The sequence below is a fragment of the Xyrauchen texanus genome, chromosome 3, assembly GCF_025860055.1.
Source record: "Xyrauchen texanus isolate HMW12.3.18 chromosome 3, RBS_HiC_50CHRs, whole genome shotgun sequence".
In the NCBI taxonomy this organism is placed as follows: Eukaryota; Metazoa; Chordata; class Actinopteri; order Cypriniformes; family Catostomidae; genus Xyrauchen; species Xyrauchen texanus.
The window spans coordinates 15,243,510-15,271,377 of NC_068278.1; the positions used below are offsets into that span (position 1 = coordinate 15,243,510).

A 27,868-nucleotide genomic window follows, 5' to 3' on the forward strand; every position below is an offset into this window, starting at 1 on the left:
AGTGTTTGTTACAGAGTGGTACTGTGTTTTGAAAGGAATGTTTGAATTTTTGTGTTCTGTCTACTGATTGAGTGCCATTGCTTTGAAAATCATGGCTCTGATTCGGTGAAGGGCTGGATATTGCTTTTGCCATTGCTGTCTGTTGGATGCAGTGAAAAATTATGTGGGAGTATAATCACTCTTGCATTATACTGAATAGACCTCCTGTATGGACTTTGTAATTATGGCACTAGCAGGACAAACCAGATTTACAAAATGAATGAAAAAAATCAAACACAACATTGACATTAAATTCAGCTCAGGTGCAAATAAGATTTCAGAGCTGTGGTGGAGGCCAAGATTTTCAGCAAATAACAATTTAAATGTATTTTATTCTATCACATGCATGACTTGGAATGTAGTGCATGAGACGCATCAGTCAAACAGCAATTGTGTGTTTTATCAAAGGTTGTCATATTGATACTGTAGAAATAATGGTGTCATTGTATTATTATTATTATTATTATTATCACTAAGTAATGATTTGGTTCCCTAGACATCTTTAGTTCCAACAAAAAGGCCTCAAACTCACACCAGTGAGTTGAGCCATAAGTTGGCATGTTGGATCACAGGGCCACAGTGTTCACACTCTTTACCCCACCCTTCAAACGATGAATGGCTTATTTATTGTAGTTTCTGCATATTAAACTGTGACAGAATAATATATTTTAACATATAAAAAATGGCACACTTCACCTTTAAGACCAGGATTTGTAGTAAAATCATGCTAACTCGCTGAATCAACAGCTTTAGAGATTTGGGTCAAATGCAGGTTGTAGCTGAAAGTCTACAATCTCGTTTCTCTCTGTGTCTGCAATTTAGCATTGTCATAACACTAATTTCTTTGGCCCCAAGAGATTATTTTGTTCTTGTGAGAAACACCGTGCTTACTTGCTTAACCTTCCTTTAAATCATCTCTTACTGAGCCGTGCTTAATTTGTTTGGCTTTTCCTTCTCTTCAAAGGTGTGGAAACGTTCTGGAGCCTGGTTTTACAAAGCCTTGCCCAAGCATATTCGTCCTATTAAGGATTCAATTCTAGATAACAGAAAGCCAGAAATAGAAAGAGGAGAGCAGCTGCCAGTGACCAGGAGTGCCCCCATCACCTACACTTGGACTCAAAGCAAAGGTTAGATTTTTATGCATAGATTCGATTCTGTTCTGTTCTGTAGAAATTGCTTAGATTGTTTTCTGTCTTGGTCTGTTGTATAGACCAATTCTATTGTTTACAAAAATGTCAGCGCATGCACAGTACATGGTGGCAGAAAGCCGATAGACTGTTGTGTTAGATTTGACAGATTAGAAGATTAAACGAAAATACGACACAAAAAACATCATAATTACAGACATATAGCTATACAATTATTATAATTATATGAGTTAATAACATATCTGTAATAATGTTCGCTTTATATGTTTGCTGCAAAGCAGTGAGTTAAAATGATCTCCTCAGTACAGACAGCTCTGTTGATGGCACGAAGCCACAGCCGTCAAACCTTCTAAATCATTTGATAAAAGTTTATTGTTACCAATTTCGTGTGTGACATAAGCAATGACGTTGCCAAAGGATTGGTCTATAGTAGCTTATGCGTAGATTCTATTCAAAAAGCTCTAAATTAACAAAGTGCAAACAACTGGCATTCGGCAATAAAATTGGAATGAAAAATTTAAAATAGGATAACAATAAAAACTCAGGCATGAAATTCTACATGGTACAAGCCAATCCTTTGAACTTGTTATCTGTTATCTTGTTATCTGCCAGTCGGTTTGCTCACATGTAATATGTTAAGCCAATTGGCACGCATGGTTTAAGCTGATAGGTCCTTTGACATGTTATTGGGCAGCCAATCAACTTGCATACTGTCTCTTTGTCTAACATTTAAATTGTTCCATTTGGTTGGTAAGACTTTTTTTTTCTATTGTGGTTTGTAATGGTTTTATACCATTAATTCACTCCCTTATACTGACTCTAAGTTGGTCATTTTAGCAGTTATGTAATATGCTAATGAGACTATAAATCTAAATGTTATTTAGTTTAATAATTCACCCCTTAGACAATACTGTACTTTAGATGGGACATCCCATTCTTTACCAGAAGAGCTATTAATGAGCTCAGCTATCTCATAGCCACCCCATTTAACCCTCCTCCCAATAAACTTCCACTCTTCCATTTCAGGCTGAAACGCTTCTAGCTGCAAGGCACAGTTCTGCTTAACCTTGCAGAAATTCATTTAATGGGAAATATAAAGTAAAATATACAGTATGTAAAAATAAACTTGCCGTGGCATGAATAAAATGGACCCATCTGCAGTGTGTGATAAGCTTACATTTTAGAAGAATTAGGTAGTAGGAGTGAACTAACATCTCTCAAGTACTATGATGTCTCCCAGTAAAGACTGACCAAGGAACAATTTATCATAATTTTATTGCATATCATAAAGCTTGTGGCCCATCAAAGTTTATAGTCACAGTTCTTCATGCATTTGATTATCTCTGACATGCAAAGAAGATGTTCAGAGACATACATCATACTTGAATATAGTGGGGTTTATTACTTTGGAAAGATGTATTGGTTTGGAAGTTAATATTTGCAGCAGACAGACATCTGCAAATACATGTGGTGGATGGATGAGATGTGATTTTCTCTTTTTAAAACCAGACTTACAAGTAGACGTGGGTTTGTACCATCCTTGTGTGCTTAAAGACCCCATTAAATAAAAATTTAGTCCATGTGTAGCTCTAAAGCCATCTAATCTATATGCTAAATTTCTCCTAAAAGATACAAATTTAAAATGTACCTCACTGAAACCTATTGAAAAGTATGAGCTCTTCGATATGCCCCATTAAGAATTCCTGTCCCAATAGGAAGTTTGTCAACATGAGAAAGTAAACTATGCTCATCAAGCGATTGTGTAAAAGGTGCATTAGTGTCAGTGGAGTGGACAACTGTATCCTTGGAAAGGATTAATGAATAAATAAGATCTGAAATAAAATGAGATGTACCTATGGTGGGACTAGAATAGAATAATACCTCCATACCAGCTGCTGTTATGTTTGAGCAAGTCAGAGGCTTTTACTGAGTGAAGCTTGAATTATAATAATGTAAGTGTTCATTTACTGCCTCTTCATGACCATGTAATCTTTGACATAAGAATATGACAAAATAAGGCAAAAACTAAATATACATTTGTGGAGTTTCAGGATACTTATACTTACAGTAGGCCAAACAATCTTGTTTTTATTATGTATTGACCAAGCAAATGCAGAGTAATTGTTTCTAGGGCTTTTTGCAAAGGAGTACAATTTGCATTAAAGAATATAGTTACGCTGATGGAAAAAAATCTGAGATTAATCTAGTTGAATTATGATTAAACTGAGCACGTTTACTTTTTATTTCGAAGTCAGTAGTTTAAAGTCAAACTTTAAATAGATTCCTCAATGGCTCCGCAATTTACTAATAAAGGAATGTTCCGGAATAGATTGAAGGAATGCACACCAGGCATGGATTATCCTGCTTATTCCATGGTCACTTGCCAGCATTGATTAGATTTAGCTGTCATTGATTTTTGTGTTGCAATTTTCGACTGGAAGAATAACAGAACAGTAACATTATCTAGGGATTGTTAAATCTAGAGTTCTGCCAATTCTAAAGCCCAACGTATACTTCGGTCAGACGTGAGCGCTGATTTCGTCATCAGCAGAGGGCTCGAGCACTGAATGCGCACAGTCCGATTTTCTAACTGGCACAGGACAGCGCACATGAGGAGACTAAATTAGGGAAACAAATCAATAGGTTAATAGGCGGGCAGGTGAGACAAATTAACTGATTATTGGCAAACAAGGAGGCAGGGTATGATGCAAGGCTGAGAGACATGAGGCAAAACAGAAACAAAACAAAGCAACATGCTCTCATTCACACCCGAATGGCATGAGCGCATATCGTCAAGACAATAAGGTAACATGCGCTCATGCCAACCAACAGACAGAACGAGAGAATGTATGGCAACGGCAGCAAAGCAATGCCATGCACTCTCACTCTAAATAAAGCCTGAGTGTACATCGTGAGGCAAACACGATGCAATGCATGCAACAGGCGGCAAAATGAGAAAAGACACCTGTGCTTCGGCCACAAATAAAACCGACATCTAAGACAGAAGTGACCATACCCCAGCACAACGTGAAGGCTGTTTGCTCAGCGCAAAGCGAAGCATGCCCACGGGCACAAGAGACAGACACAAACAATTGACATGAGTGCGTGCCACCAATATTACATAAGAGCAATGCACTCATGCCAATAAAAGACAAGACATAGAGCATGAGTGTCCGGATTCTGACACCGGAACCGAACCAGACAGGAGAGTCAGGATCCAGACACCATGCTCCGAACGTGAAACACAAGACCGACCGTAGAGAGCACGGCAGGGAAACCACAATCAGAACAAGAGTGTCAGGATCCTGTCACCGCAAAAACCCAGACTGACAAAGTTACAGGATCCTGACACTGGCATGATTAATAAACCGCAAAAGTTCTGTATGATTGAGTGCAGCCGGTCGAAAGAATAATGAACGGTTGTAAGCAGCACATACTTAGCAGTGCATCAATATTAGATGATGTTTATCATATTAAAATTCAAATCGTCTTGTCTCATCTGGCCGGATGGCAAAAGATGCATGTTTAGGTCCTGGTTTACTTCTTTCTCTTTCCATTCAAAACATAGCTGAATGTGAAGACATACTTTCCTTACAAGCCTTATGGGTGTGTAAGAGGAAAGTGCAGGTGCATTCCTAATCATCTCCAGGTCAGACTCAGTAATACAGGACTGATGTACACTGCTGTCTGTTGTTGTTTTTTTTTCCTGTAGCACTTCTCAGTTGATTTAAAGAGCATTGCATTGATGATGTTGTGTTTTGTGATGCGACAGTTAATCCTAGCTCTGAGACTCATCAAATTTGCAACAATATATTCACGTCCGGGGGTAGTTTGAACAGAGGCATAAAACACTTGCAATGTCTCATTAAGGAGGACAGCAGAGAAGGTGCATTAATATAGAATGGTGATTAAAATTGACTGAAACCCTCTGTGCATTAAATGGTTTTAATGGATGCATTCCAGCCAATTCAGAATTGAGTATTCAAATAAACCATGGTATAAATAATACCAATTCATACTGTACATCAGTTAATACATTAATGCAAATACATAATTAATACAAAGATGAATACGAGTTCTTTAAAATACAAACTTCACATTTCTACTTCTAAATGAGTCCATTAGGTTTTCGAAAGTATTTAAAGGTGCAGTAAGATTTTTTTTTTTATGGAATGGTATGCAGAAAATGTTCCTACTCCCTTGAAGATACTGACATGAGTGTCCTGAGCTATCTTCCTGGTCTCTGTGACAGTACTTGACTCTGTAAGCAAACAGCAAGCAAAATGTGGGCCACGGTCTTTGATGCTTTTTGCCTATCAATCATTTTGTGTGTTCTCTATGTTGTAGTTGAAGCTATTCTTTGAGGCTTAATGCAAATTTCAGATTCATAATTGTTTTTCAATTGAGGGTGCTGTTTAGCTACTGTTGTATTTGACAACCACGGGAACACGCACTAATGCTGATCTTCTGCTCGGTGTCATCACAACGGTATCTTTAATGTGTAATGTTTTGGAAAGAGGGCATGGCTAATTCAATAGCTCAGTCTCGGGGAAGTTAGAATGGCAAAAATCACATGCTACAACTTTACCTTGCATTGAATCTGGAACATTATGTTCAGATGTACAGTAAATGGCATCTACAACATAAATTTAGAACCTATTTTTATTATCAGCAAATCGATTTGAGTGAAAAGTTTAATTGGAAAATTGAACATAAATGTTTTGGGTTAGGGCTGAACCCTATTTTCTTAGTATTTGGTATTTCCACATTTTGCTTTAATGTTTGTGTAAAATCTGATGATCCCTGTTTTCCATCATGATTTCAGAATGTTCTAAAGTGGGCATCAATGGAAGCAAGGAAATCTGAACTTTCGTGCAAAGGAGTAAATATGATCACAGATATGCTTATTTGATTAGTGACTTAAATTGCAGAATATAAAACATTTCTATTTAATTTTATGCTATAGAATTTTTTTATTATTATTTTTATTTTTTTTAAATAATAGGTTTAAATTTGATTTTGAATCCCAGATTTTCAGTGTGGACTTTTGAACCTCACTGCATGTGATTTAGACTGAATATCCTCCAGTTGCAGATATGATAGTCAGATTGGGTTCCAGTATCACCATCCAGGCAAAGATGAATGGTTTCATTTCATTCCTAATTAACACACATACACACCACCACCATCACCAACAAAGTTAATGTGTTGTATCTCTTTGATTAAGGCTAAGATATTCTACAATTGCAATAGAGTTTTTAGTCCAAAGCAGTTGATTCATTGTGTTTTCAGGGAAAAATTCACTAACTATAGACATGCAGATAAAGTTTTACTGACTCTGATGTGATTTGGCATGTAGTTAAAAGACTTCTCATCACATATGATCCGGGGGATATGAAAGAATGAAAGTGATGACATGTGAACATTCTGCTCAGCTATTTTCTGCTCTAAATTGTAATTTCAGACAGTTACGGGGAAAATTGTGTTGAACCCTTGGATTTAAAAAAATAAATAAATCTGATCTGATCAACAAAGTTATCAAGTAACAAGAATAGACAAACACAGTCAGATTAGACAAATAACACAAAAACAGTGCAGTTTTCATATCATAACTGAAAATATATTTTTGCTAAATTCCAGGGGTTCACATTCTTTTCCCTAAAAATGTAAATGATGATGATAATAATAATAATAATAATAATAATCATAATAATAATAATAATAAAGATTTAGACACCATTCATTAGTTTGGTGAAGCTGTTTAACAGGACTCAAAACCCCCCCCTTTAAAAAAACGATCTGCCAGGAAAAACACATTACAGATAGTGTGGTTATCTTATCTGCCATAAGTCTTTAGCATCAAACAGGCTTTGTGCTGCAGACACTACAGCAGAATATTCAGATAACACATCTGAAGCTCCAGACGTTTATTTCTTCATCGCCACTGATCCTTCTCTGGACTCCACCTGCCAGAATTATTTTGATTTACTCATGAATTAATGCTGGTGGGTTAATCAGGCTAAACGTATGTAAATTTGTAAAATAAGACTCTTTGGAATTTAATGAAAATCCTGCATCTGGCAGCAATAACAGATTTGGGATGGTAATGGGCTGTTTGGACGGGTAACAAGCTCTTATTTAGAGATGGTGATCACAGGAGTACCAAAAAAGAAATAAAAACTTTGTGGCACAACATTTCGGTTCAGGAAGCACCATATTTTTTCAGGTTGGTCACTCACAGAATTTTAGAGAGAGAAAATGTATTTGAGTTTGTGTGAGGTTTAGAAAGATATAAGAAAATATAATGAGACAAAAAGTATTTGGACACCTTTTTTTCTTTTTTTTTTGAACATGTCCATTGTTATTGTATTGAACCTGTGGTTACTCTGGTAGGACACCTGTGTGAACTTGTGGGGAACTGACTTCATATATCTACAAAAATGACCTTGGGACCAGTTGGTTAAAAAGTAATGGCAAAAATTACAAAGATATTTGAAGCAAGTTCAGAGAATGGTCTAGCATATTTTTTTTCAAATGCCATTTTGTTTCATATTTTGTTTTCAATGCAATGAAACTCAGACACTGGACATGTGAGTTAAGTGTCCATAATTGTCCAAATACTTTTTATAATAGAAATGTTCTTCAGATTGACAATTATCAGACCACTGGGTAATAATGCATAAGGCCGTCAGGGAAATTACAATAAAATATTTTTCAATATTAAAAGAATTTCTTCTTGGCTTTACAAAGATATTATTACCTGTAAACATTCCTTTAGTCCAGTTTTTCTGGTGATGAGGAGGAGGCAGTAAATAGCTTTCGCTACACAAGAAACCACACAGTTTTCACATATTGATCGTAGAATTAAATTTAATGAATTAAATTGAATTTCAGAATGAAATTATTCCTTTAAAACAGCACAGAAAAACTTTGTCATGTATCAGCACTGTGAAATGTATGGAAAAATGTGTAATGTTTTTATTAAAGAAGTTAATCATTTTATTTTGTATTCATTCCGTAATTCATATATGTAATATTTTTCTTAACAGGATCAGTTTGTTTGTTGGCAAAGGTGCATGTGTTAAAACAATAGACTATATGGTGAACAATTGGTACTCATTCACCTGAGGGCATGTGGGGGAATAAATTATAAATTATTATAAATGAATAAATAATAAAACAACTCAAAACTTATTTTTAAAGCACAGAAAGTTAAACTGTTATTGTCTGAATTGAACTTTTGACCAGAACTACATTTTTTTCACTGTGAGTTCAGAAGGTCATCATGGGTGAGGTACCTTTAGGCTTTACACTTGGGCTCAGTCTGTGCTAAGCCTTGAACTGGAGAATCACCTTCAATATCGCTAGTGTTTCTTTGAGCAGCTTGTGCCAAGGTTTTCCTGTAGTTAGTGCAGCATGTGTCACTTTGGAAGAAAAGTGTTTGTTAAACACAGTAAGAAGTAGCCTACTCTACCTTTTTTCAACATGATCCCTCTGGAAATTGTCATGTTGCTTTCGAAAGTTCATGTGCCCTGAAATCAACCCTAATTAGTAACAAGTTCCATCCCCCATCAGACATTTTTTTGCATGGATTCAAGTGTGAACACATTTACCTCTAGCACTATTAATAGCGTGTTGCGTGGGCAACCTCCAAGGGGCTTGAGTTGAGGGGGGATGCGAAGGAATGCATCCCCCTTGTTGCAAGAAATACGAAAAACCATCCCCCTTGTTAAACCACCATTCTGTTTGCCAGATTTCTATAGGTGATATCCCCCAATCAAATCTGAACACTTGTACAGTTTGAATATGCTGCCAGGGTGAAGCTTTAGTCCCGCAATCTGCTAACCTTGAGCGTACAAGCTCTCTGCGAAAAAAGACGGCGGTTTTCTGAAAACAATGGCAAGTATGTCAGAGTTTGTGTTAGATTGAATTGTCCTAGTGTTCACATGAAACTTAAGCCACAAGTTTTCAGATGTTTCACGCACTTTCAAACATGGTCAATTAGTAGATTGGAGTAGACAAAATTTGTGTCTGCAGTGGGCTAGTGATCTAGAAAAACAACTTTTTCATGATCATAACGTGGATTCTTTTCACAAAATTAATCATAAAATACAATTAAAGAGGGTAACATATAACATACGTAGCATATTATGGCCATATTATGGTATCAATGAATTGATGCTCATTGTTGTCCTGATCTATTAAATTAAAAATACATAAAAAAAGAGCATTCAAGGTGCAAAGAAACAATTATAATACTTTTTACTTAATGGTTACATGACAATTTGAAAGATTTTTTTATTTTTTTAAATGTTATAAAGGTTTTTAAAAATGTATAAAACAAACATTTATGAGAATATGGCATACAGTAAGTGTTAGATTTTTTAAAAGTTTCTCATTTTAATTTTGGGTGTAATTTGTCAATGACCTATAAGTAATAGATCATTTTTACTATACTGATGATTAGGTTTAGGCTTTTGGTTTGGGTTAGGGGGTAGGGTTAATACAATTTGTATTCCTATTTAAAAAAAAAACTGCTCGCTTTTTGGACATTTCACCCGAAAACTGGTAAAACACAGGAACAAAGGAAACAACCACGATAGGAACAGGTAAATAAACAGGAGGTCAAAACACATCACAACTGACAAAGACTAAGCAAACAACAGGGCATTAAATACACAATGGGTAATTAGTTAATAAGACATGTGGAAACAATAGGGAAAAGCTGGAAGGGATCAGGGCAATGAATTATGGGAATTGTAGTCCGGGGGAACAGATGACAGGGGCAAAACACAAGGCAAACAACAGTGAACAGGGGCTGGTGACGCCAGCCCTGGATGGACGAGGCTGGAGACGCCGTTTCTGGGATGGACGAGGCTGGCGACGCCAGCTCTGGGACGGACGAGGCTGGCGGCTCTGGCCGTGGCAGGCATGGGCGTTGGCTCGTTGGCCATGGAAGGCGTGGGCACGGCGAGGGCACGGAGCAAACAGAAGCGTGGCTGTGACATGGCGTGGAGTGTAATCAGGTGTGGAAGTCTCTGAATAAGGAACCGGGATTGAGAGAGGAAGATCCTCTGCAGCGAGTGTTTCCAGGGTTAACCTCGTACGATATGCGCAAGGCACCCTGCATTATGCATTTAAAAAAATTTATGCAACCACTGTGAATGCAAGAGTAACATACCTGAATATACTTAACACTTGCTGTAACCTCTTAGACTCTGGTAGCATACATACACCGCAGCATAATTCCACATTAATTTTACACGCTCTGCATCTCTACTTTCACACCTGTTTGACTGAAGCCCTGCGGATGTCTGACTGATTCTTAACTGAAAGTAAACAGTCACTTCATATTTGAAAAGACCTTTAACTCTAAGTCTTGGTGACATTTCAATTGTAGAACAATCAGGTGAAGTACTGTTGCCTCTAGCCAGAGGTTAGTTTTTCTTCATTTGGTAACCTGGCCTTTCCTGTCATTGCCAGTGATGTGACTGAATGCTACTAAATATCAGAAAGCAACAATACACAATGAGCGGAGGGAAATTACATTCTTCTCAGGCTACTTTGTTACAGATGGTGTCTTGAATAAAGCTATTATTATGATGTAAAATACATTTTTATTTGTTTAGATTAAAAATCAGAATTCAGGGCTCAGGTTTTTATTCTTATCTGAATGGTAACCAGGAAGCTTCAGTGAAACTTAGGTAGCAGCTAAGTGCAAATAGTGTTAGATGCTGTTTGCATCCCAGTGCAAATAGTGGCAGATACAGTGCATTCAGAAAGTACTCAGACCCCTTAATTTTTTTTAATATTTTGTGGTGGCAGCATCATGCTGAGGGGTTGTTTTTCAGTGGCAGGGACTGGGAGACTGTCAATGTTGAAGAAAACCTGAACCCAGCAAAATAGATCCTTAATGAAAAAACTGGCCCAGTGTACTCAGGACCTCCGACTTGGCTGTAGGTTCAACTTCCAATAGGACAATGTCCCCAAGCACACAGCTAAGACAATGCAAGAGTGGCTTAGGGACAGTGGTGGGCCGGGAGGAAAATCTCAATTTTCCTTATTTTCCTTTGCCACACCCCCTTCGGGCTGCGGTACCCACGTTCTCAATAAAAGAGCAATTTCCTCACTCCCTGGGTCATCCAACCAGTGCATGCCGTTCTCACGGCGCCCTGGCTCCAAAATCCTATGGTCCTGGTTCCCCGAAACAGTCACCTCGCACTCCGGACCCACGACTGCTCATCTCCAGCAGGCTGACGAGTTTCAAAGATGCCTCTCCAGGACCTCTTCCTCAGTCTCTAACCCGCCCCCTGATGGGTGCACAGAGCAAGGTAAGTGCTTTGGGTCTTTTCTCAGCACCCAAGCCTTGGGACGCTCTTTTGCCTCCCAACGCGCTATTACCTGCTCCCCCACCACGAAGCCCCACCCGGTACATCAAACATTATCATCCATCTAGTACCCCTCACACGGAGTCTAGACGTGTAGCTTTCACTGTTCAACCCGTCGTGTTGGCTGGCAAGGACCATCCGACTCGGCTACGTGATTCAATTCGCCAGGCTCCCACCTCATTTCAGTGGTATTCGCTCGACCTCGATGCGCGGCAAGAACAACGCGATAGAGCACGTCCCTCCAGCCAAGATGAAGAAGGTTTCTATAGATCTTACTTCATCGTACTCAAAAAAAGCTGTAGGTTGCGGCCAATATTGGACTTGAGAATTCTCAACCGGGCTTTAAACAAACTCCCGTTAAAAATGCTCACGCAGAAACAGATTCTGACCTGCGTTTGGCATCAAGATTGGTTCGCGGCTGTAGACCTGAAGGACATGTACTTCCACGTCTCCATTGCCTCGACACCGACCCTTCCTACAGTTCATGTCCGACGGCCAGGCATATCAGTAGAAGGTCCTCCCCTTCGGCCTGTCCCTGTCCCCTCGTGTCTTCATGAAGGACCACTACTGGAAGTGGTCTGCTGAATGTATCCAGTGCACAATGGGACAGGATAGTGAAACATTTTTAGGGGGCTAAATTTAAAAAAAAAATTATTTAGAGGGCTAGCTATTCTCCAGAGTCTGATACCTCAGTTTGAGTTTCCCTCTTGATTGTGAAATGGGTGGGGTGTGTGACGTTGGCACCAGGGCTTCGTATTAAGGGCAGGTTTAGAGCAACGCGTTAGGGGTCTTGGCCCAATGGTGGGAATGCAGATTGATTTTGGTCTCGCGGTTTGAGTTCCGAGGCTATTGGTACCAGCTGAGCAGTTGATAGCCCTGGCTCACACTGGTATGATAGTGGAAATGCGGCTATTGATTCATCAACATTGGTTGAACCAATGTTGCTTTGTCTGGCTGTCAATGGGGGGGTGGTGGTGGCGTAGTGGGCTAAAGCACATAACTGGTAATCAGAAGGTCGCTGGTTCGATCCCCACAGCCACCACCATTGTGTCCTTGAGCAAGACACTTAATGCCAGGTTGTTCCGGGGGGATTGTCCCTGTAATAACACTACCCAGTATACTACTGGCAAATATTCAGTCTCTGGACAACAAGCTCTGCGAGCTGAGAGCACAGATCTCTTTCCAACGAGAGACAAGGGACTGCTGTGTTATCTGCCTTACAGAAACCTGGCTGGCCGCGGAGATTCCAGACTCGGCCATCGAACCCGCGGGGTTCTCCGTGCACCGAGCGGACAGAGCGAAAGACCTCTCAGGTAAAAGCAATGGTGGTGGTGTATGTTTTTGATCAACAAATCATGGTGTGATCAGACGAACGTACATTTTATCAATTCTTTCTGCTCCCCTGATCTGGAATATCTCATGCTTCTGTGTCGACCATTCTGGCTACCGGGCACTCTAGGAACTGTATGGGAGTATAAGCGAACAGGAAAACTTTCCGGGATGGCTACAAATCCCTCCTCCGCCCACCATCTGGCAAATCAGACCACTCTTCCATTCAGCTTCTGCCCGCTTACAGGCAGAAACTGAAACGGGAAGCACCCACCCTCAGAACTATCCAGTGCTGGTCGGACCAATCAGACTCTGCGCTACAAGACTGTTTTGATCACGCGGACTGGGAGATGTTCCGGTCCGCCTCTGATGATGACATCGAGACTTATGCTGATAGCGTAACGTGTTTCATCAGGAAGTGCGTAGAGGACGTTGTGCCAACCAAAACAATACACACGCCAGTACAGGCACAAAATTGAAGGACATTTCAACACCACTGACTCTAGAAGTATGTGGCAGGGAATTAACATCATCACGGACTAAAAAGGGAATAAAAACTCCACTGTGAACACCGCTGCCTCTCTCCCGGATGAACTTAATACATTTTGTGCTCGTTTCAAGGACAATAGCACCACCCTCGCGGAGAGAGCACTCGTGGCTGAAACTAGAGAGGTTGGTTCACTCTCCATCTCTGTTGCTGATGTAATCCGATCCTTCCGACGGGTGAACATCCATAAAGCCGCAGGTCCAGACGGCATTCCGGGCCGCGTCATCAGAGCATGCGCGAACCAACTAGCTGGTGTTTTTAACGGACATTTTCATTTTCATAATCGGCACCAGCCGATTACATGACAGCTTCTTCCCCCAAGCAATCAGACTTTTGAACACTTCAACACTGCACTTTATTAATCTTCTTAATCTTCATCTTATTATCTCACACTGGACTGTCATTATTCCCTCAATACAACTACTATATATATATATATATATATATATATATATATATATATATATATATATATATATATATATATATATATATTATATACTGTTATTTTTAAATTGTTATTGTATGTGTATTCTATATTGTGTATATTGTTTACTGTACTTTGTATATAATTATTGTGTTGTGTAAGTATGTGTACATTTGATATGTAAATTGTATTTTGTAAATATGTTGTTTATTGTAATTGGTATATGTCTCGTCACTGTCATGACTGCTATGTTGCTCGGAACTGCAAACAAGACTTTCACCTACTGTTGCACTTGTGTACATGGTAGTGTGACAATAAAGTGATTTGATTTGATTTGAAGTTATCTCTGCATATTAAGCTGAGAAAGAATATATATATATATATATATATATATATATATATATATATATATATATATATATATATACAGTAAGTTTACAAACACTTAGGTTGAAATCATTAAAACAAATTTTTAACCATTCCACATATTTCATATTAGCAAACTATAGTTTTGGCAAGTCATTTAGGACATCTACTTTGTTCATAACATGAGTAATTTTCCCCCAAAAAAGTGTACAGACAGATTGTTTCACTTTTAATTGACTAGATCACAATTCCAGTTGGTCAGAAGTTTACATACACCAACTTAACTTTGCCTTTTAGCAGCTTCCAGAAAATGATGTCAAGTCTTTAGACAATTAGCTTCTGATAGGAGGTTTACTAAAGTGGACGTGTACCTGTGGATATATTTTAAGGCCTACCTTTAAATTCAGTGCCTCTTTGCTTGACATCGTGGGAAAATCAAAAGAAATCAACCAATATCCTCAGAAATTTTTTTTGGACATCCACAAGTCTGGTTCATCCTTGGGCGCAATTTCCAAACACCTGAAGGTACAGCATTCATCTGTACAAACAATAGTACACAAGTATAAACACAATGGGAACATGCAGCCATCATACCGCTCAGGAAGGAGAAGCATTCTGTCTTCTAGAGATTAACATAGTTTGGTGCAAAAAAATGCAAATCAATCCCAGAACTATAGCAAAGGACCTTGTAAAGATGCTGAGAAAAAAGGTAGACAAGTATCTATATCCACAGTAAAACAAGTCCTATATCAACATAACCTAAAAGGCTGCTCATCAAGGAAGAATCCACTGCTCCAAAACCCCCATAAAAAAGCCAGACTACAGTTTGCAAGTGCATATGGGGACAATGATCTTACTTTTTGGAGAAATGTCCTTTGGTCTGATGAGACAAAATTGAACTGTTTGGCCATAATGATCATTATGTTTGATGGAAAAAGGGTGAGGCTTGCAAGCCGAAGAACACCATCCCAACCATGGAGCATGGGGGTGGAAGCATCATCTTGTGGGGGTTCTTTGCTGCAGGAGGGACTGGTGCACTTCACAAACTAGATGGCATCATGAGGAAAGAAAATTATGTTGATATATTGAAGCAACATCTCAAGATATCAGCCAGGAAGTTAAAGCTTGGTTGCAAATGGTCTTTCAAATGGACAATGACCCCAAGCATACCTACAAAGTTGTGGCAAAATGGTATTTGAGTGGACATTACAAAGCTGTGACCTCAATCCAATAGAAATATTGTGAGCTGAACTGAAAAAGTGAGTGCGAGCAAGGAGGCCTAAAAACTTGGCTCATTTACACCAGTTCTGTCTGGAGGACAAATTCCAGATACTTATTGTGAGAACCTTGTGGAAGGCTACCCAAAAAGTTTGACCCAAGTGAAACAATTTAAAGGCAATGCTACCAAATACTATGTAAGTGTATGTAAACTTCTGACCCACTGGGAATGTAATGAAAGAAATAAAAGATGAAATAACTAATTCTCTCCACTATTATTCTGACATTTCACATACTTAAAATAAAGTAGTGATCTTAACTGACCTAATACAGGGAATGTTTTCCACGATTAAATGTCAAGAATTGTGGAAAAAAATACTTTAAATGTATTTGGCTGAGGTGTATGTAAAATTCTGACTTCAACATGTGTGTATATATATATATATATATATATATATATATATATATAAATTAGGAAAAACTGAGTATGGTCATAAAAAACGCATGTGTGTATGGAACTATTTTCTTATGCAATGGATCAGAATCTGCCATGGCTGGTTCAAAACAAATGATGCACCCAAGCCTCCATTAGTAATTAAAAAATTTCACTTCAAAAATAGTATCACGGCTTGTACTGTTTCTAACAAGTTATTAGATAAACAAGGATGGATGTGTGTGTGTGTGTGTGTGTGTGTGTGTGTGTGTGTGTGTGTGTGTGTGTGTATGAGAGAGAGAGTATGTACCATCACCTGTTGCCACACCCAAGCAGATAAGCTGTCAGCTTTCTGAAGGTCAGCTTTCTCAGTGGAAAAATAGCATCCATAGCGAGGGTATTTCTCCCTAATTTGTGGTAGCCGGTGCGCAAGAGTCGATCACTATAAAAACCACAATGTTCACCACCATTTTAAATGGCACCCATTGTGTAATTAATCAGTCTGTTGTGTCTCTCAGCTGTGATGTGCTGTAATGCTGAAGTTGTTCGTTTAAAGCCATTTAAAGCTATTTCCTAGCTTTAGTAGTGTAGTAGTAATACAAGCGATCACGAAGAGCTGTTTTATAGACACTGGCTGATGCAGATTCTCTTCACATCACCTAACTGGCTCATATTACCTGCTGGCTAACATTTTAATGTAAAAAAAAGACAAACAGTAGCTCTTAACAGATCTGCACTGCTCTTACACTTTAGTTTAGAATTGCACAATCACAAGCGGAGTGATACACACAGTGAAGCGTCGGAGTGCTGATGGTGTCAGACCATCAGTGCTCATGGAACATCTCTTGTCCAATCAGATTCGAGGACTGGAACTAACTGTCGTATGTATATATATGGCAGATGGCAGATATATTTACTTTTAAGTGTAATTGAAAAGAACACATGAAGAGTGTACTGATGCTTCATAGACCAAGGCAGTCTGACCTGTGTGTGTCTAACAGTGATTCAGCATGAAGACAGAAGTCGCTACACTATAGCCTTATTCATCAAGCCAGATTGGAGAGACGGGGGGTAATATAGAGTGAGAGTGTGAGAGAGAGAATGTGTGTGACTTGGAGGAGACGGTGGAAGACAGGTCTCTCCCTCTTACACACACACTACAACACTGCACCACCATCCTCCATCCTCTGATTGATACTGTGGCAGATGGTGTGCAGCAAATTGGAAGGCAGAACCCTGCTGATCCGAAGTTTGCCTTTTCTCTCTCTGATAAAAATATTAATTTTCAGCTTGGTCATAAGCCACTGATCGGGGACAGGTATGTGCTGCTGTGATGATGAAGGTTTTGGAGAGACGGTCAAAAGTTTGTCTATGTGAAGCCTCTCAGAAGTTCCTCACAGTATCTGTACCAGCCTCTGCTCAGAAAATGAGAAAACAGATAGCTAGAATATAGAATGAATAGCATTATTGTAGAGACACCAGGAGTGTTGTGCCCTTTCAAACTAAGGGGGGACTGTCTCATCAGATTTTTGAGTCAAGGTGATTTAAATGCAACATCTAAATGATAACTGTAGGTAGAAACAGTTTGTCTAAATTGTCTAAGATGTTTTGGCAAAAATCACCCATTCATATTGTAAGCCTACATTTGGTCAGTTCAATCCAGTTGCACCTTCTTCTGACACAGCTGTCAGGTGGCTCAAACACCCCCAACACTTACAGTGCAGTATTAATATATTACAGTATATATTAATTATATTAATATAAAGCATTTGCAATCTTGTGGAGCACTTGCTTCTGTTTCACACATGACAATAAAAGAATGAGCACAAGCTAGTCCTGAATAAATTATTTAATCAATTACAATAATGACACTTGTGCACAATTGCATTTTTTTACTCTGTGCTTGTGCATTGTGGGATTTAAATGTATCCAAGTGGCTCGAGTGTTTTTACGGAAGAGGATTAGGGCCAAGCAATAATAAAAAAATAAAACCATCTCGAGATTAAAGTCATTATAATGCGAGATTAAACTCATTAAATTTCGAGAAAAAAGTCGAAATACAATCTTGAGAATAAACTCATTAAATATCGAGATTAAAGTCATTAGCCTATAATGCGAGATTAAACTCGTTAAATTTCGAGAAAAAAAGTCGAAATACAATCTTGAGAATAAACTCATTAAATATCGAGAATAAAGTCATTATAATGCGAGATTAAACTTAACGAGTTTTTTCTCGAAACACAACGACTTTATTCTCGATATTTAATGAGTTTATTCTCAAGATTGTATTTCGACTTTTTTCTCGAAATTTAACGAGTTTAATCTCGCATTATAATGACTTTAATCTCGAGATGGCTTTATTTTTTTTTATTATTGCTTGGCCCTAATCCTCTTCCGTATGTTTTAACTACATTCACCAAAATTAGTTCAGATCTATTTACTGATTCAGTTCTGGTGATGCCAGAAGGTGATGACAAATGAGTGTCTTGTGTGAAATTATTTCAACAGTCAAAATAAAATTGTAATCCTTTAAAATGTGTATGTCTACAGACCTACAAAGAGACTTTAGTAGAGGTTTTATGCTTTATAAGAACAAAGCAAATCTATAATTTCCTACAGTTTGTGAGCTGCTGAGCATGACTTTTATCAAAAGACAACAATAATAATCTTATAATTAAATATGAGTTTCAAAAACATCTGCACGTGTTCATGTATAAAAAAGCATGTCTACATACAGTCTATTCACTTCAGTAAAATATTAAAACGTTTTCTAAGAACACAGCAGATCTATCTTTTTTCCTACAGATTGTCGACTGCTCACCAACATAGAGGTAAAAAAAACTGATATTGATATTGAGCTGATATTAAAAATAGCTTTACATATTTTAACACAGATCTAGTAATCTGCTTTAATTGTTAAAAAACAACCGATTAAACAATTACCTCACAAACATAATGTAAAAAGAATAATTAATGATGACTCATGCACTTACACTTACACTTATAATGTGTGCTTAAAAGAAGGATTGTCCTGTTTTTTTTTCTGCAGTGCATTTCACATAATGCTGCCAATCAAGAACGATATGCCAATACATAACTCTCATTTGTGTGTTTAGATCAACATCAGTGCCAATAAAAAAACATGGATAAATGAGCATTGTTGAAAGCAACTTTGTAGAAATGAATGGAACAGCGTTGATTAGACTCTCTGAGACAGCCTATTAAGTAAGGGTTGTTTTGGCTCATGAAACTCACCTGTGATTGGCTGGACGGTCCTCAATCAGCCCAATATAACGTAATGCAAAGAATACTATATACAAATACACCATTTGAACTCGGTATGGGTTTAGCTTGCGGGGGACAAACATCACCTTTTTACAGAGTGCGGGGGACATGTCCCCAGATCCCCCGCGGCTGCTACACCCTTGATTTAGAAAAAATTGCCTGAATAATATCTCATTCGGATTTATGGCACAAACTTTTGAAGATAACTATGTCACCCCCTAGAGTACTGGTCTGGGTCTGCGTTTGCATTCTTGTGTAGTAATTTTTTGGCCTCTGTTATTAAAGATCCACAGACTACTGTTTAATAAAATCTAATATAGTATGGCACAGTACCAAGTGAACCAGGAATACTAAAAAAAGGTGCAAAATGCCAATGTGATAGAAACATGAAGGGATAAAGAGGGAAAGACAAAGTATAAAAAGTGTGTGTCTAAATGTTTTCCTACCAATTGAATGTGATTTGTTTGTTTTTTGCTGACACTGCCCTGAGCCAATTTACAGACTGTTTGAGAATGAATGTGTTCATGTGCTTGACGCCACTGTTCAAACAGTATGTAAATCATGTACTCTTTCAGATGGATGATGTTGGATCGACTCTTCTTGTGTTGCTGTGTTGTGCTTTATGGCAGAAGTGGGTAGAGTAGCCAAAAACTTAACTCAAGTAAAAGTACAATTACTTAAATAAAATAATTGCTCAAGTAGAAGTAAAAGTACTATCATAAATAATTACTTGAGTAATAGTAAGAAAGTATCCAAATAAAAGAGTACTCAAGTAGTGAGTAACTCGTTACTTTCACAAATGACATAATAGACGTTATCTACCCTATATTAAATTACATAATACACATTTAACAAGAATTACAGAATTTTTATTGATATTATTAATGGAAATTCTGTCATCATTCACCATCATGTTGTTCCAAACCTGTATGACTTTCTTTCTTCCATGCAACACAAGATATTAGACAGAATGTATGCCTGAGTCACTATTTACTTTCAGTGAATGTGTTTTTTTTCTCCATGTTTTGAAAGTGAATGGTGACTAAAACTGTCAGTCCTAAACATGGTCTAACATATGTTGTGTTCCACAGAATACAGAAGGTCACATGGTTTGGAACAACTTGAGGGTTGGGAAATGATGACATAATATTAAATTATAGCTGAGCTATCACTTTAAAGGGCTAGTTCGCCTAAAAATGAAAATTAGCTCATCATTTACTCACCATCATGCCATCTCAGATGTGTATGACTTCCTTTCTTCTGCAGAACACAAGTGAAGTTATTTGGAAGAACATTTCAGCTCTGTAGGTCAGTACAATGCAAGGGAATGGGTGCCAACATTTTGATGCTCAAAAAAGCACATAAAGGCAGCATAAAAGTAATCCAAAAAGATTCTAGTACTTAAAGCCATATCTTCAGAATTGATCTTCAAAATGTGTCATTTTTTGCTAGACAAAAAATCACCAAAAACACAAGAAGAATGTGAAAGTGATGTTTCTCATCCACGCATTCTCATATCACATTGCTTCTCAAGATATTTATTTATGGATACATTTTATGCTGACTTATTTGATTTATTTTTAGCTTTAAAATGTTGGCACCCATTCATTTGCGTTTTATGGACCTACAGAGATTAAATATTCCTCTAAAAAAATCTCATTTGTGTTCATCAATAGAAAGAAAGTCATACACATCTGGGATGGCTTCAGGGTGAGTAAATGATGAGAGTTTTCATTTTTTGGTGAACTATCCTTTTAGGACTCTTTTCGGATCTGGGTGAATTTGTAAATAAGAAGAGAAGTTTGTAAATCTTTCTATTAATTATTATGGTGAAAATGTGAAAATGTCCCAAAGGGACATTATATATAATGCTGAAATAAAACCCAAAGCAAGATCATGTCTACTTTTGCTATTTCATAGCTTTTAAAGTCCTGCTTGGATTCTTGTTTCAGATTAGATACAGTTTTCAGTGTCGAAAGAATTTAGATAATTAGTTCTGTACAGCAGTAATGCCGCTCTCCAAACCCAGAGTATGTGCGTAGGGCACCAACCCTGATCGTGGAACCCTCGCTGTGTCTGAAACCACCCCCTATCCACTATATGGTGCACTATTTCGAGTCAATGCCATTTTGTAGGTGTGTCTGAATTCTGAGTGAGCCACTCGTTCCCTACTTTTGTTCACTCATTCTTACCCACAATGCACTCTAATTTTGAGTGTACAAAAAGGCATTTATTTACACTTAACTTGGATGTTAACATGGATTTACAGTTAATCAGAAATAGCTGTGATAGCTGCGTGGAGTAAATGTGTAAATACTGCTGATAACATGTGGGACAAGGGACACAGCACACAGATATATTGCTGCACTGATTTTAAAATGTACACTTAAAAACTGATGTAATAAGAGCCCATATTTACAGAATCACCCTGAAAATGATCATCACATTAAACAGAAATGCCCACGTTATCATTAGAGCCAATACTTACCTCAGAGTGCTACCATAAATTAGAGCTTCAATTTTAATCTTGAAATATGAGCTTGTCTTGGTGTTAAATGAAGACATTACATGACGAAACTATACTTTTGTCACTGTGCGGAGCGAAGAAAGTGTTTCACTTTGTAGAGTTTGATGCTGCAGCATTGATGACTTGAGTTACAGTCTGTGACAGCAGCACTCAGCTGCGTGAACTTCTGCTGTCGTAAAAGTCCCATTCAATAACCTCTCAATAAATAACACATTAACTAAAATTTAACCCAGTAATGTAATGACAGGAACGCTGCCCAATGTAAAGAAGTTAAAGTAAAAAAATGTCATTAGAAATTTACTTGAGTGAGATTAAAAAGTATCCACTTTTAAACCTACTCTAAGAGAATATTTTCCCTTTGGCTTAGTTTTTCATGTACAGTAGAATTTACTCAAGTAAATGTAATGGAGTAAATGTATCACGTTACTACCCACCTCTGCTTAAGGGTGACCAGTCTCTCTCCCTCCTATGGATTGGCTTAGTTTTTCATGTACAGTGGCCCCAAAAATATTTGGACACTTAAGCCATTTGTAAAATGTATACATTTAAATGTATTACAAAATTAAATATCAAACCATGTGGCATCTGTAAACATATGGTGCACCTTTTCTCAACTCTAACTTCCCTTTTCTTAGTTATTTTTGCCATTGGAAATGGTATCACTATTATTTTGCTACAGATTTCAAGGTTATTTTAATGAATGTAATGAAAGCCCTTTTTCTGCAAAAAAAAAAAAAAAAAAAAAAAACAGTACGTCTGGGTCTACATAGTCAAAGAGAAAATTAAAAGAGAATAAGTTATTTTGGTCAAGTTCGGTCTTAAAATTTTGACTATATCAGTTGCGGCAGGTCTAGTCACAGGGTCTTGTTTAAAGGCCAGGTTTAAAGCTTTATCTTAATGCCTGTGCAGACTCATTCTGAGTGTATCACTGTGTTTACTCAATGCAATGTCACTTTTTTTTAACCTCTTCTCTCTCTTTTTCCTTTCTCTCTTTAAAGTTTACTTGAGTGAAAGTGATGGCAGTGACACTGAGCTCAGTGAATGCAGCAGTGACAGAAAGACCTTCATGTCTGAGAGCGATCAAAGAAGAGATTCCGGTAATACACAACTCCTGGAAATTAATTGGCTCATACTTGGAAACACACCCACTCACCTACAAACAAACATATCTCCCTACTGTATGGCTAAGCTTGAAATGTTTTTCCTATTAAAACCCCACTATTTCGAACAACAGCTTGATGGTCATTAACATTTCTCTCATGGAAATTGGTTGAATTTACATGGTCTTTATTGAGAAATTTTCTTAGTGGGTGAACATCATTTTCATGATAATTAAATAAATGCCTCCTTAGTGAAAAAGTCAACTTGATCTTATATTTGGTCAAAATTACTTTGTATTTTCCATAACAATTTTTGTGATATATGTTTATATTTCAGGGATGCAAACTACTTACGTTTCAGCTAAAGTCACCTTTTCTTAAGCTAATTTGGCCAAATTGTTTGGTAAAATGTTCAAAATGTTCCTTAAAGTTATTTTATTGTTAATTTATGATTAAACAATTAACATACTAATACTAGCTTTAACAGCAAACAACTCAACTGAAAATATACATCTGGAACACCTGCTATGACTTTCTCAGATTTTTCACCTCTCATGAGTTTGCATCCCTTATTTATGGAATGTCAGGTGTTACTGGGTGCATATTAGGGAATTGGGAGGGTGTTACTAGGTGGTTGCAAAAGCATTACTAAATGGTTGCTTACTGGCCCAAGTCAAAAGAGACCCCAAGAAGTCCCCAAATCAGCAAGTCTCTGATCCATGGATATGTGTAACCTTTTCAGTGGAAGTCTAGGGGATTTTTTGCTAATTTTTAGTTCACCAGACAGATATTTGTATTATGAAATAAAAACATCTTGGAATAAAAAAAAACATGAGATTTAACTGCATATCTAGTGTAAAAAAAACTGTTATTTCATTGAAGTATTTTTACATTTTGTTAGTATGTTACACTGCCTTTAATTTATGATGATTTTAACATTAATAAAATATAACTGTGTCCGTGCAGGATTAATTATTTACTGTAATGAAAACCACATGAGAATCATTATTGACAGTAACAAAATGAAAAGTAAAACATCCAGATGCATTACAGTAAGGAAAATTAGGGGTGGGGGATGGGATTTATTGTTTTGAAAATAATGCAAAACAATATGAATGCTTCTACAAAAATCGTTTGGTTACGTATGTAACCTCCGTTCCCTGAGGGAGGGAACGACATGTTGTGTCAGAGAAGCGACACTAGGGGTCTCTCTTGAGCGCCGATATTCACCTCTGACCTATTGAAAAGGGCCAATGAGAGTTGGCAGTCAGTATTTGCATACCCCGCCCCCGCATATGGGTATTTAATCGGGGCAAATACGGAAGTTTAGTCAGGATTTTTCTGAGGAGCCGGAAATGGTCCGGCCACAACAGTGGCTCGGTTCAGCGACATGGCGGAGGAAAGACACAACGTGTCGTTCCCTCCCTCGGGGAACGGAGGTTACATACGTAACCAAACGTTCCCCTTCTGTCGCTCTCTCCACGTTGTGTCGGAGAAGCGACATTAGGGGACTCATTCCAATCTTGCCATGTGCTGAACCGTGTACGTGAACTGCCGATACAGAGGCGGGCAGGGATTCATCCAGTGCCACGCATCGTCTGTACCCGGCTGCACGTACCCTTCCCCAATGCCCCATACGAACATCGGGATCCTTCTAGTTACCCTGAGAGGGGAACAAGGCGATGTTTGCCAACATGGGAACAGGCCAGCCTGGCTGGGCCTCTTTTCTGTCTATGTTTTTCGCATAGAGCAATCACGGCCGGGGCCCTTACACGCATATAGGGAAGGGGGTCTTACCCAGACCCTGCGGAGACCACACCTGCCCTTTTTCTTGGGGAGGAAAAGTGGTAGACACGTCACACGGCCGTCTTAGGGCTCATGTAGAAAGTATGGTACGGTGGTAGATCCAGCCTTGAAAGGGGGGAGTTGCTACAGCACGGCGACCGGGGCAGCTGTAACTGCCTATGGGAGACACGGGGGTCTGCTCGTAAGGGGACAGAACCGTGGAAATACACACAGGGTGAGTCCGAGCAGGAGGCCTTACCTGTGGAGCACCTATACCAGTACAGGGTAGCCATCAGGGTACCCACAGAGGCTTGGGTCGGCGAGTTCCTCCGCTGCACCGCGGACCCGGAGGGCTGGGGAGGAATCGACCAGGGTCCCGACTCGGAGTGTGGCGCCCTGGGAAGAAGGCACACTACTTAACCTTGACATCAGGAAAAGGGCGCTGGGCGCAAGCGATCCACCCGGCCGGTCGGTCTACGTGTTACCGAGTTCTACGGGCTCGGACCTGACAAAACACGAGACGCAACCGACTCAACGCGGAGGTTGTAAAACCTCGCGAAGGTGTTGGGTGTTGCCCAACCCGCGGCTCTACAGATGTCTGCTAGGGAGGTGCCCTTGGCCAGTGCCCACGAGGACGCAACACCCCTTGTTGAGTGAGCTCGGACCCGCAAGGGTAGGGGCACGGCCTGGGTGTGATAAGACAACCCAGTGGGCGAGCCTCTGTTTGGAGATGGCATTCCCTTTCTGCCGTCCCCCAAAGCAGACAAAGAGCTGCTCAGAGCGTCTGGTGCTCTGTGTGTGGTCCAGGTAAATGCGCAGGGCGCGCACTGGACATAGCAACGAAAGGGCTGGGTCTGCCTCCTCCCGGGGCAGCGCTTGCAGGTTCACTACCTGATCTCGGAATGGTGTGGTAGGAACCTTGGGCACATAGCCCGGTCACGGTCTTAGGATCACAGATGTATCTGCCGGACCGAATTCCAGGCAAGTGTCGCTGACAGAGAACGCTTGCAGGTCCCCGACCCTCTTGATAGAGGCGAGTGTGATCAGCAGGGCCGTCTTAAGAGAGAGGGCCCTGAGTCCAATTGATTCAAGCGGCTCGAAGGGGGGTCTCTGGAGTCCTGCCAAGACTACCGAGAGATCCCAGGAGGGAACTAGGCCTGGCCGGGAGGGATTCAACCTCCGGGCGCCTCTCAGGAACCTGAGGATCAGGTCGTGCTTACCCAAAGACTTGCCATCTACAGGATCGTGGTGGGCGGCAATGGCGGCAACATACACCTTGAGGGTGGACGGGGACAGCCTCCTGTCCAGCCTCTCCTGTAGGAACAGGAGCACTGACCTAATTGCGCATCTCTGCGGGTCTTCAGTTCGGGAAGAACACCAATCTGCGAACAAGCGCCACTTTAGGGCGTAAAGGTGCCTGGTAGTGGGGGCTCTGGCTTGGTTAATTGTATTCACAACGGTTGCCGGTAAGCCGGCTAGCTCTTCCGCATCCCGTCCAGGGACCAGACGTGGAGGTTCCAGAGGTCTTGGTGCGGGTGCCAGAGCATGCCCCGTCCCTGAGAGAGGAGGTCCTTTCTCAGGGGAATTCGCCAGGGAGGAGCTGTCGCGAGAAGTCTGAGTTCCGAGAACCAAGTCCGAGTGGGCCAGTAGGGGGCCACTAACATGACTCGCTCCTCGTCCTCCCTGACCTTGCACAGCACCAGTGCAAGAAGGCTCACTGGGGGATATGCGTACTTGCGCAGCCCCGAGGGCCAGCTGTGTGCCAGCGCATCTGTCCCAAGGGGAGCCTCTGTTAGGGCGTACCAGAGTGGGCAGTGGGAGGTTTCCTGGGAGGCAAACAGGTCTACCTGGGCCTTGCCAAACCGTTCCCAAATCAGCTGGACCGACTGGGGGTGAAGCCTCCACTCCCCGCCGGGCAGGCGTTGTCGTGATAGCGCATCCGCTATGACGTTGAGCTTGCCGGGGATGTGAGTGGCACGCAGCGACCTGAGTCGCTCCATAGGAGGAGACGGCGGGCGAGTTGTGACATGTGGCAGGAGCGTACGCCGCCTTGGCGATTTATGTACGCCACCACCGTGGTGCTGTCCGATCGCACGAGGACGTGTTTGTCCCGAACTAACGGGAGGAACTTCCTGAGGGCAAGAAGGACGGTCAGCAACTCCAGGCAGTTGATGTGCCAACGCAGCGGGGCCCCTTTCCAACGGCCCGCTGCTGCGTGCCCGCTGCACACGGCACCCCACCCGGACCGGGAGGCGTCGGTTGTGACCAGAACGCATCGGGACACCTGCTGCAGGGGCACACCTGCCTGTAAAAAGCAGAGGTCTGTCCAGGGTCGGAGTGTTTTGAGGCAGGTGGGGGTGATCCTTACCCGATGCATGCAGTGGTGCCATGCTTGTCTCGGGACTCGAGTCTGGAGCCAGTGCTGGAGTGGTCTCATATGCATCAACCCCAGCGGCGCGTCTCATATGCCCCAGGAGCCTCTGGAAAAGTTTTAGAGGGACCACTGTGCCTGGCTTAAGGAAGCGAGGCAATCCAGCACTGACTGAGCACGCTCACTCGTGAGACGTGCTGTCATTGAGACTGAGTCTAACTCCAACCCGAGAAAAGAGATGCTCTAAACCGGAGTGAGCTTGCTCTTTTCCCAGTTGACCTGAAGCCCCAAGCGGCTGAGGTGCCGGAGCACCTGGTCTCTGTGTGTGCATAGTAACTCTCGAGAGTGTGCTAGGATAAGCCAGTCATCGAGGTAGTTGAGAATGCGGATGCCGGCTACTCGTAGCGGGGCAAGAGCCGCCTCTGCGACCTTCGTGAAGACGTGAGGGGACAGAGACAGGCCGAAGGGGAGGACTTTGTACTGAAACACCTGGCCGTCGAACGCGAACCGTAAGAAGGGTCGGTGTCGTGGCAGAATTTAGACGTGGAAGTACGCGTCCTTCAGGTCTACCGCTGCGAACCAATCTAGATGCTGAACGCCAGCCAGAATATTTCTCTGCTTGAGCATTTTGAACGGGAGTTTTAACAAGGCCCGATTGAAAACTCGCAGGTCCAGGATTGGTCAGTAAGCCGCCGCCTTTCTTGGGTACAATGAAGTAAGGGCTGTAGAAACCCTTCCTCATTTCGGTTGGAGGGACGGGCTCTACCGCGCCCTTGGCTAAGAGGGTCGCGATTTCCGTGCGCAGGGAACTGGCATGCTCGCCGTGTACTGCGGAAAGCAGACGCCCCTGAAGGAGGCGGAGCCGAGCAAACTGAATTGCGTAACCGATTCGAATGGTCGGTGCA

At 40.5% G+C, this 27,868-nt stretch overlaps 1 protein-coding gene across 1 annotated transcript in view; it reads left to right on the forward strand.

Moving 5' to 3' along the window:
* Positions 1 to 27,868, forward strand: part of LOC127630525 (double C2-like domain-containing protein beta) — a 352,764-nt gene that overhangs the window by 70,190 nt on the left and 254,706 nt on the right. Inside the window, exons 7-8 of the mRNA XM_052108114.1 lie at positions 1,004 to 1,166; positions 22,706 to 22,804. Coding sequence (XP_051964074.1) covers positions 1,004 to 1,166; positions 22,706 to 22,804 — 262 coding nt within the window. The remainder of the gene's footprint in view (positions 1 to 1,003; positions 1,167 to 22,705; positions 22,805 to 27,868) is intronic.